The sequence below is a fragment of the Oncorhynchus tshawytscha genome, linkage group LG07 (assembly GCF_018296145.1).
Source record: "Oncorhynchus tshawytscha isolate Ot180627B linkage group LG07, Otsh_v2.0, whole genome shotgun sequence".
Taxonomy (NCBI): Eukaryota; Metazoa; Chordata; class Actinopteri; order Salmoniformes; family Salmonidae; genus Oncorhynchus; species Oncorhynchus tshawytscha.
Window position 1 is genome coordinate 53,588,295 of NC_056435.1, and position 19,802 is coordinate 53,608,096.

The 19,802-nt window shown below is 41.6% G+C and overlaps 1 protein-coding gene across 1 annotated transcript in view; it reads left to right on the plus strand.

Moving 5' to 3' along the window:
• The first annotated feature begins 408 nt into the window (after window positions 1-408).
• LOC112255307 (receptor-type tyrosine-protein phosphatase gamma-like) overlaps window positions 409-19,802 on the plus strand; it is a 226,989-nt gene continuing 207,595 nt past the window's right edge. Inside the window, exon 1 of the mRNA XM_042324621.1 lies at window positions 409-1,222. Coding sequence (XP_042180555.1) covers window positions 1,138-1,222 — 85 coding nt within the window. The 5' untranslated portion in view covers window positions 409-1,137. The remainder of the gene's footprint in view (window positions 1,223-19,802) is intronic.

Here is a 19,802-nt window from a genome sequence, read left to right on the forward strand (position 1 = left end):
CACAAATGTAAACCACTTTACACAAATGTAAATCACCAATCCACAAATGTAAACCACTTTACACAAATGTAAATCACCAATCCACAAATGTAAACCACTTTACACAAATGTAAATCACCAATCCACAAATGTAAACCACTTTACACAAATGTAAATCACCATCCACAAATGCAATTCACTATCCACAAACACCTTTTGATTTGTATTTGTAAATGGATATATTGCTTTCTAATTTTTTATAACTGCAAATATGTAGGTAATTTCCAAGGGCCTTAAGTAAAATGACTGCCATAAAGATTTGCACATAGGAGAGATAATGCGCAAACAGGACAGATATGGCAAACCTGCTACTCCACATTTGTAGGCGTTAAGGTAAACCAGATTTTTGGCAGGGATTTGACGAGAAGAAAAAGACACGAGTAGACAGCACTCTGTAGTCGTAGAAAACAAAGTTATCACGCGTAGAAAACAATTTGTAGTTGTAGAAAAATAGTTATCACGAGTAGAAAGCGATTTGTATAAAAATAAGAACTTGATACAATGTTTTAGTATTGCTGTAGGTTTATTAGAATTCCAAAAGACGGCGCTAGGATCCAGCGTCCTGAGCTCTGATTTTCCCTCCCGACCGTGCAGCTCGATCCATTCTAAACGGTCCGCCAGAACCCTCACACGCATGCCGCTACTTCCTGGATGGAAGAATGGAACGCTTCCAGCGCTGCCCTTGCCTTTGCCACATTCTCTCTACAATCAATCTAAGTGACCGCGCGAGTCACCGCTGAAAGGACGAACACATACAATCAGTATTATTCGAACTTTCTCTTCAAGTTTACGAAATTGAGTCGGACTCGTTTACTTTTCCTCTAGGATTGACTTTTTTCTCCGTGAAAAGAAAGCCTGTCTGCATGTGGCGGACCATCACAACTATGTATCTGCGGTCCGCATCCATAGATATTCTTCGAAACATATGCTGAATTTGTCTCAATTGAATTACCATCAAACTAAACTCAATTTGGGGGTGCAGTTGTGTTCAAATCCTATGTGGTTTACGTGTGTTTTCTGCAATCAAGTTTATGTAATTTTGTAGACCTCAAACTTTGTCACCCGTTGCCTTCTGTTGCTCTCGATGACTATTCTGACATGCGGCGAATACTGGAATCTAGCCACTGGTGGACCTTATCCTTCATGTTTTCAGCATTGGCCATGTTTACCCACTGCTATCCTGGTAAGTCGTTGCATGGTTTGCAATATTGTATTATATTTGACAATGTTCATTGCAGTGTGTGTCATGCATATGTAGGAAACAATGCTCTGATATGTGTCGTGTAGTCAAGGGGAATAACATTGCCAATGTTATGTTACCCCAATCACGAAAAGATAACAGGACGAGAAGACTTGCTGCTATAGCTACTGCCGCACGCATGGAAGTGATGACATTCATCCTACATACATAATGCGACTGAAATGGGCTACTCCTGTCAGCAATTCAACAGAATTAAATAACATGACCTCGAATGGAGAAGAATGAGTCTATGCATACATCATGTTTAACCTGTTGTAACCACAGATGGGGAATATTACGCTATACAATGTTCGAATGGTTTCAGTAAACCAGCCGAGAAGATTTTGCGCGATTCTTAGCTCATACAGAAGGTGACAGTGCGTCAGTGTCTGTCCGGTACTTTAGCAGGTCTGATCGATGCACACATACAGTATGTAGTGATGTAACAGTGGGACTGGAACCTGGCCGGTGTCTAGAGAACGAATCGAGGGATCACGTCTCCTAAATTCCTTCGCTCCCGCGCATGGCCGTCCAGAGCTGAGGTTTTAATGCACCATCAAAGCCTACGACTTTGATAGGCTAGGCTATAATTCTGAGTGCAAAACATAAACAATGGCATGTTTGAGTGCATATAGCCTTTAAGTACACACACACTTAATGGAGCAGTTCAGTCCTTTACTCGTGTGAATGGTGAATAGGATGACACAACCCAGATAATACTAGGCATTCAGAGAAATACAAATGTACCTACTGATGGTGTCCATATAATTCAGCACTAAAGGCTAACATTGGTTGTTGAGTGCAGACTTCTCAACTTGAGAATATGGTTGCAAACCAAGGGGATGCACACATGCCATTACATTGCTGCAATGTGTGGTTTCTAGATTAAGCAGTGTATCATAGTTGATGACCTTGATGGAAAGTTACAAACGCCCCTTGTGAATGAAATAAAACATACATGTCATCTTATTACAGCCTCATAGCTACATTGTTATAACATGGTACTTGTGTTTTGACCTGTTGTCTGCACAGCTGCGCTCTAAGTTCAACTCTGCTATTCTTTGCTCCCACCTCCTCAGTATAAGAGGCTGAACAAGTCACATATTGAGATTCAGTCATCAATCATGTAATAGTTTCCCAATGTGATTGTAGTGTTGGTCCCAAAGGAGCTTTTCAGGCCGAGGGGTGGGAGATGAAGAGGTGAGGGATGAGAGAGAGAACAGTAATAACATTTTCTAGGACAAAATCAGGGAGGGGCCCAGCCACTGGACAGACTGATGATACTGCTGCCATGGATGTGCATATCTTAAAAAACATTACTCAAGATTCACACAGAAGAGTTACATGGTTTCAGTTTCCATAAGTTGTGTCCAGTCTGTCACAGGTCCTATTCAGCAGGTCACTGACAGCCACATAGAACTGAAGTTCAACCATCCAGAATATTTATCTGTCAAGATGATCACCATATCCCCCTGGTCACATCTGGTTTGCACCGTCTGCATCCCATCACCTGTCCAATCAGCACCCAGGCTACAGAGATGAGGAAGAAAAGCAGGAGGATTATGGTACTGTCTGAGACACATTCAGATTAGATCCCGTATTCATAAAGTGTCTCAGAGTGTGAGTCCTCAACCCCCTGTCCATATAATCTTATTTATGATGATCTAAAAGGCCAAACTGATTCTTGATCATCCAGGTCTCCTACTCTGAGACACTTTATGCAGGTCCAGACCTCCAGAGAGAGAGGAGAGCCATACTCTAGCCAGGAGAATATGCTCTGCGTTCCAAAAACTCTCCTCCTTAAACTTCATTAGAACAGTGATGAATGTCCAGGCAATAAGGCACTCTTACTAAAGGACTAATACTGCTGCACTCAAGGACTCAGACATATCAATGACTGTCCTCTGTCTCCACTCCCTCCTCCATCCTTCTCTTAAACAATCTCTCCCTGATGTGAGCTATCAAGTTAGCTGAATTTACGGCTGAAGAGTCAGTAGCTACTGCTCTGGGTGGGTAGAGGGCAGTATGGAGAATTGAAAGGGTCATTCTCTGGCAGCGGTTTACCTGATATACATCCTGCCCTTTCTCTGCCTCCTCATGGTGTCTTTTGACTGTGATTTTTAATGTGCTATTGTTGCTGTTATTCAGTCAATGTAGATGGTCCTTGGCATTTAAAGACCTAGTCCCCATAAAATGTTTGTCCTGTTATTGTGGGAATATCCCTAATGGATGGGTAATGTTAATGTGTTCATTTTCAATGTGTGTGAGCTGTATGGTACATAATGTGTTGTTGTGATGGAATGCTATGAGGAGATGGCTCACAGCACTTCCAAATTCAAACAGTCTCAGAAAGAGGCACGTTCTTGTCACTGATGATGTTTACTCTTTTGCTACTGTAGGCTATTGTCTTTCTCTGCAAGACCCTCTTCAAATTTTCTAACACAGTAACCCCTCTATTGATTTGGTTTGATAGCTATACTCTTTCACTATATTATTAGAGCAAAGCTGAAACCAAGCTACAGTATTTCATCCCATGTTTAAACAAAGCAGTGTTCATGTCTGAAGTCCTTCACTGGTTACACAGCACGTTCACCTCCCCTCACATCAAACAATGGAGTGATTGAAGCATTTTGCTACAATCGCAATACCATGTGTATGTGACAAATAACATTTGATTTGATTTGAAGCATCATGGAGGATTTGGTACTCTCGGTAATCCAAGCTGTTCTCTGTATAGATGAGGGAGCAAAAAGTACTTTAAAAAAAAATACTGACAAATCAAGGTGCCAGTCATATAGGAGTACAGTACATACAAGCCCTGTCTTAAATGCATGTCTGAAGTGAAAAAGGCACATCTTATATTTTGGTATTTGGCAAGGTTACTACTGTTTTGCCTCTTGATTTGATCGACCCTATGCTGTCCTTAGATGCAAAAGTCACTTGATGTTGGCTGTGTTTAGAAGGTTCCAGAGTCTTTTTGATATGGCCCAGCTCTGCTGAGAGAGTTAAGCAAAGTGGAGGGCCTTTCTGCTAATGGAACTCTCAACACGGAATCTGTTTCCCACTTGTTTAAAGGAATCTAGAGTAAAATGGAGGGTTGTTGGATTATTTTGACTTGGAAGGGTTGGGTTTTCCAAGGACATGATTCTCCTCTGTTTTGGAATTCTGTTTGTGTTCTATTGCTATATGTTTACGTGACATGAGAGTTTCTTATGTAAGTGATATTTAAGGAGACCTGAAAATTCAATAAGTGTGCTTTATATAGTATACATCAAATTAACCTGATATTGTGTATGCATGTCTTAGCTGTGTCTAAGACATTGTGAAGTGTTTGTGTGTGTGTGTGTACAGCTGTGTGTCTGCATGTGCTCTCCGACCTATGATTGTGTGTGTATGTTTGTTTTCCATACTATTAGTTGATGACAGGGAAAGGCTGAACCTGTACAGAGTGTTGTGATGTGTCAGTCTGACAGACTGATAGCTAAGACGGCAAAACAGCCACACACACACACACACAATACCTTGAAGCTGCAATCCTTAATGGTGAAACTGCCACGTTTGATAATACAACAACTAAGAAGTTACTGCAAACAACGAACACAGTTTTTTCCCCCTTAGACATCATTGCACAAGTGATCGAACAGCACAATATGTACTGCATTTTCTTTTACCTTGCTGCGTGTTCCTCAGCAACAAAAACAATAACAATGGTGGTGGTGCGGCCAGTGGCGCAGATCTTTCGTGGATCTCGGCTTTAAGGAGCTCTTGTAAACAGCCTACAGACATTCTTTGTTTAATGCAATACTGTGTATTTCATTCTTTGTAGTGTCTGCTTCCCTCATGCCTAATGAGGCCTAAGCTCTGTTGTGTTTGAGTGGCTGCCAATATAATGAAATCAGAAAGGGATCGTTCTTCCTCCCCATCGCGTCTCTGCCTCTCTCTCCTCTCCAATCCCTGACCTGCATATTGAGAGGTAGTAAATCATTTAACTGAAAGCCAAAGGGATCGATAAAACAAAGGCATTAAAAGTAATTGGACACATCGATCGAAATGCACATTTTTCTATCGGAGATCAGTTGGTCATTCTTTCATGTCTCTTCCATGCTGAGACAGAAACACAGTTCACCATACTTTATCAGTAGGAACCTCAAAAGAGATGTACCCAAGCTGGTGATTTATGCCAGCTATTGTTGTGTTTCCTCCAGAAGAATGGATTTTCCAAAGACTGGCTTTGAAGGTCAGTGACACCATGACTCACCTTGTGGAAAGCAAGTCTTTTCAGGAATACCACAGTCCTCTTATTAACCGTTCCAAATAGTTTGTCTTGTCTTAGCAAACTCTTCTCTTCTTTGTGGAGCCAGATGGTAACCCCTGAACTGGACAAGTGGAAAGCCCTGCCTACTCTGTCTGTTTTGATTTGAATAAAAATTAATATTACCAAGGCAACAGCAGACCTAGAATTGCTCAAAGTATCTACATGCTACTCGTTAATTTTCTAAATTTGACTACGCAGTGTACATGTATTAACCGTAGAACACATGGAGGAATGAAAGATTCTGTTCAACATGAGGTTATGGCACTCAACCACACTGTCACCTGAGGGTACGTACAGTAGGCCTTTCTTTCACAGTATGATGCAATATGGGAGTTGGAATGAAGTGTAGAATTATCTTGCTGAAAGCTACGAGCAATGGAGTACACTGTTCTGTAGTTAAGTGCATTCCTCCCCAACACAATTTGTGAGTGTTGCTTGAGGGACAGGTGTAATGAAATGAACATCTTAGCCTGAGACCTCGAGCCTGGCATGTCTCTGACTGTAAACACACACCACAAGCAAACAAACTGAGTTGATTTCTGTTGATTTGATGTCCTTGTTTTCCTAGTAGAAGGCCTCTACAGTTGAAGTCGGAAGTTTACATACACTTAGGTTGGAGTTATTAAAACTTGTTTTTCAACCACTGCACACATTTCTTGTTACCAAACTATAGTTTTGGCAAGTCGGTTAGGACATCTACTTTGTGCATGACACGTGTTTGTAGGAAAAAGGGGGAGGCTTGCAAGCCGAAGAACACCATCCCAACCGTGAAGCATGGGGGTGGCAGCATCATGTTGTGGGGGTGCTTTGCTGCAGGAGGGACTGGTGCACATCACAAAATAGATGGCGTCATGAGGAAGGAAAATTATGTGGATATATTGAAGCAACATCTCAAAACATCAGACAGGAAGTTAAAGCTTGGTCACAAATGGGTATTCAAAATAGACAATGACACCAAGCATACTTCCAAAGTTGTGGCAAAATGCCTTTAAGGACAACAAAGTGGCCATCACAAAGCCCTGACCGTAATCCTATAGAAAATTTGTGGGCAGAACTGAAAAAGCGTGTGGGAGCAAGGCCTACAAACCTGACTCAGTTACACCATCTCTGTCAGGAGGAACGTGCCAAAATTCACCCAACTTATTGTGGGAAGCTTGTGGAAGGCTACCCAAAATGTTTGACCCAAGTTAAAATTTTTAAAGGCAATGCTACCAAATACTAATTGAGTGTATGTGATGAAAGAAATAAAAGATGAAATAAATAATTCTCTCTGCTATTATTCTGACATTTCATATTTTTTAAATAAAGTGGTCATCCTAACTCACCTAAGACAGGGAATTTTTACTAGGATTAAATGTCAGTTTAAATGTATTTGGCTAAATTGTATGTAAACTTCCGACTTCAACTGTAGATCAGCAAGCAAAGCTTCTCACTCCGACAATGCAGCCGCTCTTAGTCCTAGTGAATAGCCTCCTCATTAAATCCTAGCAGTGATGTTTGTTTTTACCACTTTAGAAAGATCCAGTGCAGCTATTTTTATCTCAATATCAAATAATTTCTGGGTAACAATTCTGTACCTTACTGTGATTGTTTTCAATTAAAATGGTCAAAAAGAAACAAAAATTGCTTCTTTGCAAAGAGCAATTTCTCAAGCAATAATTATGTCAGAGTGGGGAGGGTAAAACTGAAAAGTAGCTATTATTGGCAGAGAGGTTTGGAAGTCTATTAACAAATGTGCTGCCTAGTGATAGCACCAGGCAGGTCAAAACTCCATCCCACCAAAACAGACTGAAATTTCAGGCAGCCTTTTAAAAAATAAACATTATCATAATGTACTTTGAGACATGCGGCCTGCTGTACTTCCAAGGCAGAGAGACCCTACGTTGGACGTGTATTATTTGCCACATGCTTCGTAAACAACAGGTGTAGACTAACAGTAAAATGCTTACTTACAGGACCTTTTCCAGTTATGCAGAGTTAAAGATGGAAATTATGGTGGAGACATTATGTACAAAAAAAGTTCAGATCAGCGTAGAAAACCCCCCACACAAAATAGCAGAATTGGTCAGGAGCCCTTAAAGGCGTTGGCATACTTCGGTTTTGGTGGCACCTAGCCGAGTGTACTTGCATACTCCCTTAAAAGATGTTCACCTGAAAAAAAAGGAGGGAACGTGGCAATATTACCCCGGGACATTGGAGGGCGATGAGCTGGTCATAGCCATCTACGGCCTTTACAAGGAAGAGACGTGCAGGATAATATATTAGTGACACAGAGAGACACTTAAGTGGGATCTTCAAGATTTGCTTTACCTAGCAAGACATATAGGCACAAGACAGATGTAGGGGCGTACTGCCGAGAAAGCGATGGTGGGGTGTTTCAAGAGTTCTTTTGGATCCAAACTGCTGCAGAAGACCCTTAATTTACCACCACCTGCTGTTCTGCCATGTACCACACTAATTTCCCTTGTTACGGCATACATGTATGCAACTCTATATGGGAAATACTTTTTTATCAAGGCTTTTGGAATATGGTTCCTGGAAAAGGGTATGGTGTTTTATTGTTGTTGACCAAATAGGCAATATTTTATATCTGACATATTCTCTTGTTACCTCTCATTCACAGGTGTCCATGTCAATGAACCTGGGTGTACCTACAGTCGTGGCCAAAAGTTTTGAGAATGACACAAATATTAATTTTCACAAAGTCTGCTGCCTCAGTTTGTATGATGGCAATTTGCATATACTCCAGAATGTTATGAAGAGTGATACGATGAATTGCAATTAATTGCAAAGTCCCTCGTTGCCATTCAAATGAACTGAATCCTCCAAAAACATTTCCACTGTATTTCAGCCCTGCCACAAAATGACTAGCTGACATCATGTCAGGGATTCTCTCGTTAACACAGGTGTGAATGTTGATTAGGACAAGGCTGGAGATCACTCTGTCATGCTGATTGAGTTCGAATAACAGACTGGAATCTTCAAAAAGAGGGTGGTGCTTGGAATCATTGTTGTTCCTCTGTCAAACATGGTTACCTGCAAGGAAACATGTGCCGTCATCATTGCTTTGCACAAAAAGGGCTTCACAGGCAAGGATATTGCTGCCAGTAAGATTACACCTAAATCAACAATTTATCGGATCATCAAGAACTTCAAGGAGAGCGGTTCAGTTGTTGTGAAGAAGGCTTCAGGGTGCCCAAGAAAGTCCAGCAAGCGCCAGGACCATCTCCTAAAGTTGATTCAGCTGCGGGATCGGGGCACCACCAGTACAGAGCTTGCTCAGGAACGGCAGCAGGCAGGTGTGAGTGCATCTGCACGCACAGTGAGGCGAAGACTTTTGGAGGATGGCCTGGTGTCAAGAAGGGCAGCAAAGAAGCCACTTCTCTCCAGGAAAAACATCAGTGACAGAATGATATTCTGCAAAAGGTACAGGGATTGGACTGCTGGGGACTGGAGTAAAGTCATTTTTTCTGATGAAACCCCTTTCCGATTGTTTGGGGCATCAGTAAAAAAGCTTGTCCGGAGAAGACAAGGTGAGCGCTACCATCAATCCTGTGTCATACCAACAGTAAAGCATCCTGAGACCATTAATGTGTGGGGTTGCTTCTCAGCCAAGGGTGTGGGCTCACTCACAATTTTGCCTAAGAACACAGCCATGAATAAAGAATGGTACCAACACATCCTCCGAGAGCAACTTCTCCCAACCATCCAGGAACAGTTTGGTGACGAACAATGCCTTTTCCAGCATGATGGAGCACCTTTCCATAAGGCAAAAGTGATAACTACGTGGCTCGGGGAACAAAACATCAATATTTTGGGTCCATGGCCCCAGACCTTAATCCCATTGAGAATTTGTGGTTAATCCTCAAGTGGCGGGTGGACAAACAAAAACCCACAAATTCTGACAAACTCCAATCATTGATTATACAAGAATGGGTTGCCATCAGTCAGGATGTGGCCCAGAAGTGAATTGACAGCATGTCAGGGCGGATTGCAGAGGTCTTGAAAACGAAGGGTCAACACTGCAAATATGGACTCTTTGCATGAACTTCATGTAATTGTCAATAAAAGCATTTGACACTTATGAAATGCTTGTAATTATACTTCAGTATTCCATAGTAACACCTGACAAAAATATCGAAAGACACTGAAGCAGCAAGCTTTTTGGAAATTAATATTTGTGTCCTTCTCAAAACTTTTGGCCAACTACCGCAACTCTCGTTTTCATAGAGTCATAGAGAATGCATTTGGCATCATGACCGCAAGGATGAGGATTCTTGATTGGCCAATCTAGTGTACCCCTGAAAAGGACATTGTGAAGGCATGTGTGTCCCTCCACAACTACCTGTCCTCCACGGATGAAGCTCATGAGCTGAATGCAAGATACGTGCTTCCTGCTTTTGGTGACATGACCCTCCCTTCTGGCATCGACCAACCTGGAGAGTGGAGCAGAGTTGTGGCAGGGGACAACCATCTCCAAGAGCCAGGGAGACTCTCGTGCCAGGGCGACACTGCTTGCAAGTCAAACAAGAAACAAGCTCAGGGACTTCTTCCTCTCCCTCCCTGGACCTGTGCCATTGCAGGAAGATATGGTAAGGAGAGGACAACTCAACCCAAGGCCAGCTAATCATGCAGAATAGGCCTATGTTAGGTCTATGGACTGCTCACCCACACACACCCTTGATGGACACACACAGACTCACAGTTCTTCTTTGTGTGCACCGTGAACCAAAGTACTTTGTACTAAAATTATTTTTTATCTTGTTAATTAAATGAAACTTGATTATATCTCACTGTGCTTTAATATTATATTTAAGATTAAGATTATATTGAACTACACCACACAAGTAGAAGACAGCGTGTAAAGTCTGTGAAACACAGCTCTTCTCAATGTTGTCAACACTTGATGTTCAAAAATAACACATTGAAACACCTTGTATTGAGATGAAGAAACAGAGCTTTTTTAGTACACAAAAAGAAACCTTTATTCTTTCATCTGGGCTCTGAAAGTAAACCACAATACAACACAGAAGTGTCTGCTGGGAACAGACATGTAAACAACACATGTCAATTAAATATAATTAAAGTGTCAGACAAATGTAATTATTTGTACATTACAAATGTCTGCGAAAAAACGGACGTAAACAACAGGAGTGTAAAACATGAAAGTGTCTGACTCCTGAGATGTCTGAACAACACCAGAACATTGTTAATTTCACTGTGGTCCCAGTCGTTTGTTCCATGTCCTCTTCCTGATGTCATGCTTGAAGTCATTCAGCTGGTGATCGAATTCCTCCCAGTTTTGGTGATATTTCATCCATGAAATCTGCTGTAGGTGCCATGGCCCTGTGAAGAGAGGGGGAAATTAGAGGAGTGTCTGTGGAGAGCAGTGTGGTGAGGAAAGAGAATCATAGGAAATAAAGGAGGAGAGTCTGAAATGTTTTACCTCTGGGACAAGCTGTTGGCTCGGTGCACGACCGGAGTCTACAGCTCTTTTCTTCCTTCTCAAACCCCTGCTACTACTGCTGCTGCTCTGTGGCATTAGTGAGGAGTAGGTCTTGGAGGTGGGCCCAGGATAGAGCTTCCTAGGTCCGGCATGGAGATGGTTTCCCATTCTGCACTGCAGTTCAGTGTGGGATATGGGCTGGGGGGCGGTGAACAGGCAGTGCTGGGTTGCAGAGTACAAAAGCTGGTGCTGTCCCCATTCACTGGTGTTTGCCTTTTTGAAAAATAAAGAAATTACAGGGCTATTTAGTACACATATCCAAACCATCCAAAAGTATCAATGAACCATGTATCAAATATCATTAACTCAGACTACAATTAACTACAATGTTTCAAACGTTTCAAGAGTTTAGGCCTGGCCGAGTTACTTCAATTTTGCAACATTTTAGCTAGCTGGACCTTGCTACTGAACTTTGACTTCGGTTTTACCGAGATGGGAAGCTTAGATTTTCTTTCTCTGACAAAATTATGTTTGATCAAAAAGTTTAAAAAAGTTGTTTTGTTGGTTGGCTTGCTTTCTCTCCACGCGTCTGCTATTATGTTAGCTAGACATCCAAGTAGCTAGCGCTAACTTATTAGCTTTTGTTAGCAAACATGGCTACTGTTTTCCTTGACTACAATGAAAATACAACATACCTCATCCTCTGATGAAGAATGGTGAAGTTGCTTTCCTTCTTCCCATGTTTCACATGCCTAACAAGCCAGGGAAGCTGCAACGAACATTACCACACTTTTTCAAATGAGTGACTGGGTCTGAACCCTCTCTCTCTGCAATCGTCCTCCATGAATTTGACTTTACATGCTGGTCTTTATATAATGCATGTCTAGAATCGTAGAGATGCAGGTACAGTGCCTTGCGAAAGTTTTCGGCCCCCTTGAACTTTGCGACCTTTTGCCACATTTCAGGCTTCAAACATAAAGATATAAAACTGTATTTTTTTGTGAAGAATCAACAACAAGTGGGACACAATCATGAAGTGGAACGACATTTATTGGATATTTCAAACTTTTTTAACAAATCAAAAACTGAAAAATTGAGCGTGCAGAATTATTCAGCCCCCTTAAATTAATACTTTGTAGCGCCACCTTTTGCTGCGATTACAGCTGTAAGTCGCTTGGGGTATGTCTCTATCAGTTTTGCACATCGAGAGACTGACATTTTTTCCTATTCCTCCTTGCAAAACATCTCGAGCTCAGTGAGGTTGGATGGAGAGCATTTGTAAACAGCAGTTTTCAGTTCTTTCCACAGATTCTCGATTGGATTCAGGTCTGGACTTTGACTTGGCCATTCTAACACCTGGATATGTTTATTTTTGAACCATTCCATTGTAGATTTTGCTTTATGTTTTGGATCATTGTCTTGTTGGAAGACAAATCTCCATCCCAGTCTCAGGTCTTTTGCAGACTCCATCAGGTTTTCTTCCAGAATGGTCCTGTATTTGGCTCCATCCATCTTCCCATCAATTTTAACCATCTTCCCTGTCCCTGCTGAAGAAAGAAAAGCAGGCCCAAACCATGATGCTGCCACCACCATGTTTGACAGTGGGGATGGTGTGTTCAGGGTGATGAGCTGTGTTGCTTTTACGCCAAACATAACGTTTTGCATTGTTGCCAAAAAGTTCAATTTTGGTTTCATCTGACCAGAGCACCTTCTTCCACATGTTTGGTGTGTCTCCCAGGTGGCTTGTGGCAAACTTTAAACAACACTTTTTATGGATATCTTTAAGAAATGGCTTTCTTCTTGCCACTCTTCCATAAAGGCCAGATTTGTGCAATATACAACTGATTGTTGTCCTATGGACAGAGTCTCCCACCTCAGCTGTAGATCTCTGCAGTTCATCCAGAGTGATCATGGGCCTCTTGGCTGCATCTCTGATCAGTCTTCTCCTTGTATGAGCTGAAAGTTTAGAGGGATGGCCATGGTAGATTTGCAGTGGTCTGATACTCCTTCCATTTCAATATTATCGCTTGCACAGTGCTCCTTGGGATGTTTAAAGCTTGGGAAATCTTTTTGTATCCAAATCCGGCTTTAAACTTCTTCACAACAGTATCTCGGACCTGCCTGGTGTGTTCCTTGTTCTTCATGATGCTCTCTGCGCTTTTAACGGACCTCTGAGACTATCACAGTGCAGGTGCATTTATACGGAGACTTGATTACACACAGGTGGATTGTATTTATCATCATTAGTCATTTAGGTCAACATTGGATCATTCAGAGATCCTCACTGAACTTCTGGAGAGAGTTTGTTGCACTGAAAGTAAAGGGGCTGAATAATTTTGCACGCCCAATTTTTCAGTTTTTGATTTGTTAAAAAAGTTTGAAATATCCAATAAATGTCGTTCCACTTCATGATTGTGTCCCACTTGCTGTTGATTCTTCACAAAAAAATACAGTTTTATATCTTTATGTTTGAAGCCTGATATGTGGCAAAAGGTCGCAAAGTTCAAGGGGGCCGAATACTTTCGCAAGGCACTGTACTTCTGTACCTCCTCGGCCAAGTGATGCTCGATGTTGTTGTCGTTTGCCATGTGGAATCCACACATTTTTTTGGTGTGCACGAACACTTTAAAAAAACTTGCCAAAGACCAAAACAAACCAAACGTAAAATGTCTTAACACGTTTTGGTTTGTTTTTGTCTTTGGCAAGTTTTTTTAAAAGTGTTTGTGCACACCAAAAAATGTCTTGTGGCAAGCCGAATTTCAGTAGCACAAACTGTTACAAACTGTTCCTGATTGGGAGGCATCCGTGCGCCTTAAGACTGCTGCTATCCACTGCAGCGCCCTCTGTTGTGTATTTGGGTACGTGTGTGTGTGCATGACTGTGTGTGTGTGTAGTCACTGTATGTGTGCATGCCTGTGTTTGTGTACGTACTTTGCGCCAGTCACTGTGATCAGCTCAAATGTACTTTGAGTGGACAAAGTTTGTGAACATTTACAGATGCACATTTCAGATCGCAGTCATCACAGTGGTGAAGTCTGGAGATGTAAGCAGCAAGGCATTTGCACGATGTTATGATATTATCCCAGTGACATATCACAGGAAGTAACTACAGTCAGACAGACCACAACTTTTCCTGGATGTGTTGGACCCAACACCTGTCGCTTAGTAGATTTTAGAATTCTCTTTGAGAAGTTAACTTTTTGTTTAGTTTTTTTGTGTAATATGACATGACTTAAGTTGAAGTTAAAGTAAAATATTATTTAACCATGAATGACAATAGCCTCCGTTGTGAATATTTGTGCCCAAATTGATGGGGAAGAAGTGCTGAGTGAGTTAGTTTTTGAGGCAGAGAGAGCAGTGTTTAGTGTGCAGTAGAGAAGTCTCCATATCCATGCTGTTGACAACCCCTGTGGAGATAATGCAAATGTTCCACTTCCCCTAACACATCCAACCACCCTCTAGTAGCAGCCGTAATTAACCAGACATTTGAATATCATGACCTTTTCTTCTGACATTTTCATATTTCAATAACATTGTTTCAGGCTTCTCTCAACAAAAGATAGCCCTCATTTATTGTCAAACTGTCATAAAGTAGCAGTTGCTAACCAAAAAATGGGATCTAGATTCTGGAAGTGAAATAGTAGAACAGTACAAATTTGAAAGAAGCAGCCTGTTTTGTAATCCTAACTTCATATGTAGTTCAGAATAAGCCTGACACCAGATTATGGGGGGACAAGTAAGCAGGTTGTTTGGTCACATCTCTGTGTGCATCGCTCCCTGCCTTCCCATCACACTGTTAGAGGAGCTATTGGCCTGATAGTGGATGTCTGTTGTTGACAGGATTAGTCCCCAGTCATGTGACTCGTGTGTTTATCACAGCAGAGACAACCTCTCCCCTCCCCAGCCAGATGATTACCTAGCTAGGGGATTCTAGACATACACACACACACACACATCAATGTAGAAAGCTATTGGCAGTTAAAACACAGTGGTGGTTCATTGAGGTGTATTGAATGGGTCTCTTTCTATGTCATTGGTCATTTTGGTCATTGCCTTTCACAGTGCTACTGCTCTTGTAGAAATGAAGGCTGTCACCTCTCCTGTGTCGAGATATAATCATCAATTCTGCGCACTGAGATCTCTGTCACCTTGGCTGTTCTCTTCAGGCCAGCCCACTTATGGCACGGTCAGACCTTTTAATCTGGAACACCAGTAGGATCCAGAGCTCTCATCCCTCTGCTTTGTTATGATCAACTAACTGAGCCATTCACCTGAATCAGAGAGGTGCAGGGGGCTGCCTTAATCAACGTCATCGGAGCAGTTGTTATGGGTTAACTGCCTTGCTCAAGGGCAGAATGGCAGATGTTTCCACCTTGCCGGCTCGGGAGTCAACCACTGACCTTTCGGTTACTGCCCAACACTCTTAACCGCTAAGCTACCTGCAGGCCCCATATGAAGTGGGTAAAAGAGTATGTAAAGATGGCTGGTAACAAAATATCATTACATTTCCGTTCTTGAGTAGTGCCACTGTTCAGCAAAACAGTAATATGACGAGGCAGAAATATACAGTAACATGACGAGGCAGAAATATACAGTAATATGACGAGGCAGAAATATACAGTAATATGACGAGGCAGAAATATATACTTCCTGTAACGTTCACCATGTAATATTCACGATATTCAACATAAGAGTTTAAGAAAAGGTTACTTTCGGTCAAGTCCTAAAGCAACCTTTTTCTTCTCCCAGTCACTGTGGCAAGTAGATAAAGAAATCTACCAGCTACTCAGATTTTTTACCACCCAAAATATGTTTTGCATTAATTACATCACAAAACATACAATTAAGTGAATGATTATGCTTAGTAATGTTTCTAAAACAAGGAATGTATTACTAGTAAGATGGAATGTGGTACATTTCTGAATTAAATGTAATATCTTGTGACCTGTGTCTAACCAAAATATCAGATGAGACAAAAAATGTCAACTCCACCATTTAAGGTGAAAGTGGTAATGGGGCCACTCAAGTCTTCATGTGTGCCTGTGAGAATCTGAATAGTAGAGGCCGAAAACATCTGTTCTCTTCGCTAGCAGTGGAAGCAAATTCAAACTTTGAAAAATAACCTAACTTGGAAACAAAACATAATAAATATCCAAGAAACACATAGATAAAGTATCACTTTAGTAGTTAAGCCAACTTTTATGCCTGTGCGCATTGCTTTTAAAAATGAATCTTTCAGCACTTCATTGACAGTGCACACAGCCCCCCAGCCAGGCAGTGCTGCTGTGCGAGGTGGGATACCTATAACGTTAGGATTTCTATTTCTTTGTGCGTTACCAGATATGAAACAAAATGTCAGAAATACTTTGAAAACAACCACTGCAGCATTTATTTTTCTATAAATCATGTCCATTCTTGACTCTTTATAATGTTTATGAAATGCTCACACTGTAGAGCCCTGAGTGTGACCACCTGCCAACGGGGCTGGTGAATTAAACATTCTTACCTGCCAATGCCAAAATCTACCCACATTTGGCGGTTGATGATTTTAGGCCCTGGTTTCAGTGTATCCTTTTCTCCTTGATTTGTTTGATGATTTTGGTTGATGAGAGCAGAATATTTCAAAGGAAGAAGTTATGTATGTTGGATCCTTGTTAGATATTGCTGCACTGTTGGAGCTAGAAACATTTTGTTGCACCTGCAATAACCTAACGTAGCAGGCGTAAAATAAACGCCTGAAACTAGATCCCCTACATACTGGTCTGAAACTAGATCCCCCCTACATACTGGTCTGAAACTAGATCCCCCTACATACTGGTCTGAAACTAGATCCCCCTACATACTGGTCTGAAACTAGATCCCCCTACATACTGGTCTGAAACTAGATCCCCCTACATACTGGTCTGAAACTAGATCCCCCTACATACTGGTCTGAAACTAGATACCCCTACATACTGGTCTGAAACTAGATCCCCTACATACTGGTCTGAAACTAGATCCCCCTACTTAATGGTCTGAAACTAGATCCACTACAAACTGTTCTGAAACTAGATCCGTTACATACTAGTCTGAAACTAGATCCCCCTACATACTGGTCTGAAAATAGATCCACTACATACTGGTTTGAAACTAGATCCCCTACATACTGGTCTGAAACTAGATCCCCCTACATACTGGTCTGAAACTAGATCCCCCTACATACTGGTCTGAAACTAGATCCCCCTACATACTGGTCTGAAACTAGATCCCCCTACATAATGGTCTTGACAAGAAGAAAAAATAGTGTCAGGGAAGGTTCTCTTCTGCACTGTTCAACTAATCCAGTAAATATGGATCAGTTAAGATGGAGTGTTGCCTTGTTAACGTCCAAAAGCTGGAAGTCGCGTCACATGTTCTCTTTCCATTTCCCCTGACAAACGGAACATACGATTGTTGGGACTCTGCATCGCAGGTGTAAGCTCTGCAATCTACAAAACTGTGTACGTGACCATAAATGTTGATTTGATTTGAATGCACAAAGATGAAAGGACGGTACTTACTGTCACTCCCAGCGTACTGAAAGAAATGTATTACTCGTTGTGAAGAGGAACTCGAATGTTCTTTCTTTCAGAACATAATGGCTCCTTCCCTTTACACAACATGCGTTCAATTTACGCTTGTATCAGCTGGAGTGGTTAGTGCACACTGTAGGCCTACAGTAACTGCCTGCTGTACAGAGCCATCAGTTGAATCCCTCTTCATGGTTCTCTTCATCGTGGCCATAAGCCCATCCATGCAGTATCAATTCTCCACTAACATCAAAGGCCAGTTAAATAGGAAGGGAGGAGTGCTGCAGGGCAGGCAGGCATAGTGTAGAGATATAGACTGACTGTGTCACAAATGGCATCCTATTCCCTATATAGTGCACTACTTTTGACCAGTGCCCATAGGGATCTGGTCAAAAAGAGTGCACTATGTATAGAACTGGACTCCTCTACTATTTTGGTATTGTATTATAGTATTTCTAGCTATAATTGTAATGTAGTCATTTGGCCAGTTGGCAGCCAGGCTAAATACCTCCTCAGCAGCGGCAGTGGAAAAAGAGAGGTTTTCCTCAAGTGCAGCCTTTCTTAAATATATTCAATTAGCTTTTTAAGAACCACATAATTTGATGTTACTGAAAGGTCAAATTGGCTAGATGGTGCTACAGGCTGCTAAAGGAATAGTTTATAATGAGGAAGGAAAGAACCTGTAATTGACCAGATTCACATTTGGTATAGTGGAATGCCTTAAACGTTGCAATGATTATGAAGAATGAACATGTCATTGGCAAACACAAGGGCCTGTTTTGGGTGTTATTGACTTTCCTTGTTTGTGGGCAGATGCCTACAGTATTTACAGCTTTCATCATTAATGTCAGTCGTCCAGGTTAATCATAGACTGCAGGCGTCAAGAACATCTCAATGATGTGCTGCTGATATGTGATATTATTCACAATAGGCTAGTCGCTACAGTAGAATTGTTTTCTAAATCAATAGCTGTACAATTCATACAGGGAGTCATAACTCCTGACAACGGCCCGAGAAGTGACCCGGAAAGCACCCAGCACTTTAGCACTGTAATTGCCACACGTTGACAGCATCACTTTACTCCCAATAAATTCACTGTGACAGTATTTGTTGCCGTGTACTGTATGTATGCCCAGGAGCATGGACTGTATCCTCTACTGTTTGATGATGATAGGGGACACAGAACAGGCCAGGGAGTATACTGTACAGTACAGCACAGTGAAGCCCAGGAGAGTTCAGTACTGTAGAGTAGACTCCAGTAGAATCCAGTACAGTCCAGTAGAGACCTGTAGAGTTCACTAGTAGAGAGACTGTTGAATGATTCTGGGCGGGTCGCACATTTGCTGACTTAAGACACTAGTTTAGGATTTGAATATTTTATCCACAGTACATATAGCGCCTGAACTGCTTGCTGAACTGCTTGTTTTGAATGGAAGCAGGGAGATGTGTGTGAGCTGTCACTACCCCCCTGTGTCTAATCTGGTTAATGGCTTTCACCAAAGCCCCGATACACTTAATCACAGAGCTGAGCACAGCACACCATTAAAGCTACAGTTTGGGATTTGTTCAAAGGTAATTTTAATCCGTGAGCAAAACAAACAGGCTTTTTACCTGTGGCTGAATGAATCCACTGGGTGGACTAACGGCTGATGCATATTGTTAGTTAGTTAGATGACTGCAAGTCGAGACATGGGGTCCTTAATGTTAGACCACTAACAGTAGATACGCAGTGCATATTTAAACAAGTCTGTTCTGATTTTAGAGCACACATTGAAGTGTGTAGTTTAAAAATAACTTTGTTCAACATTGACTTCTCCTCAGAGTCATTCCATGTCATTTCAGCAGCCATGACACCCACCATCTCAGATTGTTCTGAAATTATTTCTGTAGTTACAAACAGATAATATTAGCATTGGTGCAACTTTATTTTCTTGAGATATAATTTGACCTCTTAGATATTAAGCTAAATGATTGCAATAAAATTGGCCATTTTAAATTATAGGATTCAAATCCTCTTTCTTTTGCTTTTTGAGGTGGAACGACCCCTCAGGAAGTCTTACAGTGGGGCTTGACAAAAGAGGTCAAGTCTTTCCTCAGTCACACAATAGAATACTGGGTCATCAACGGTACCATTATGAGTACAGAGGAAATGCCAGGATGTTAGGGTTTTTCCCACCACACCGTGTGGAGAGGGGAAAATGAGCTTGCTGGAGA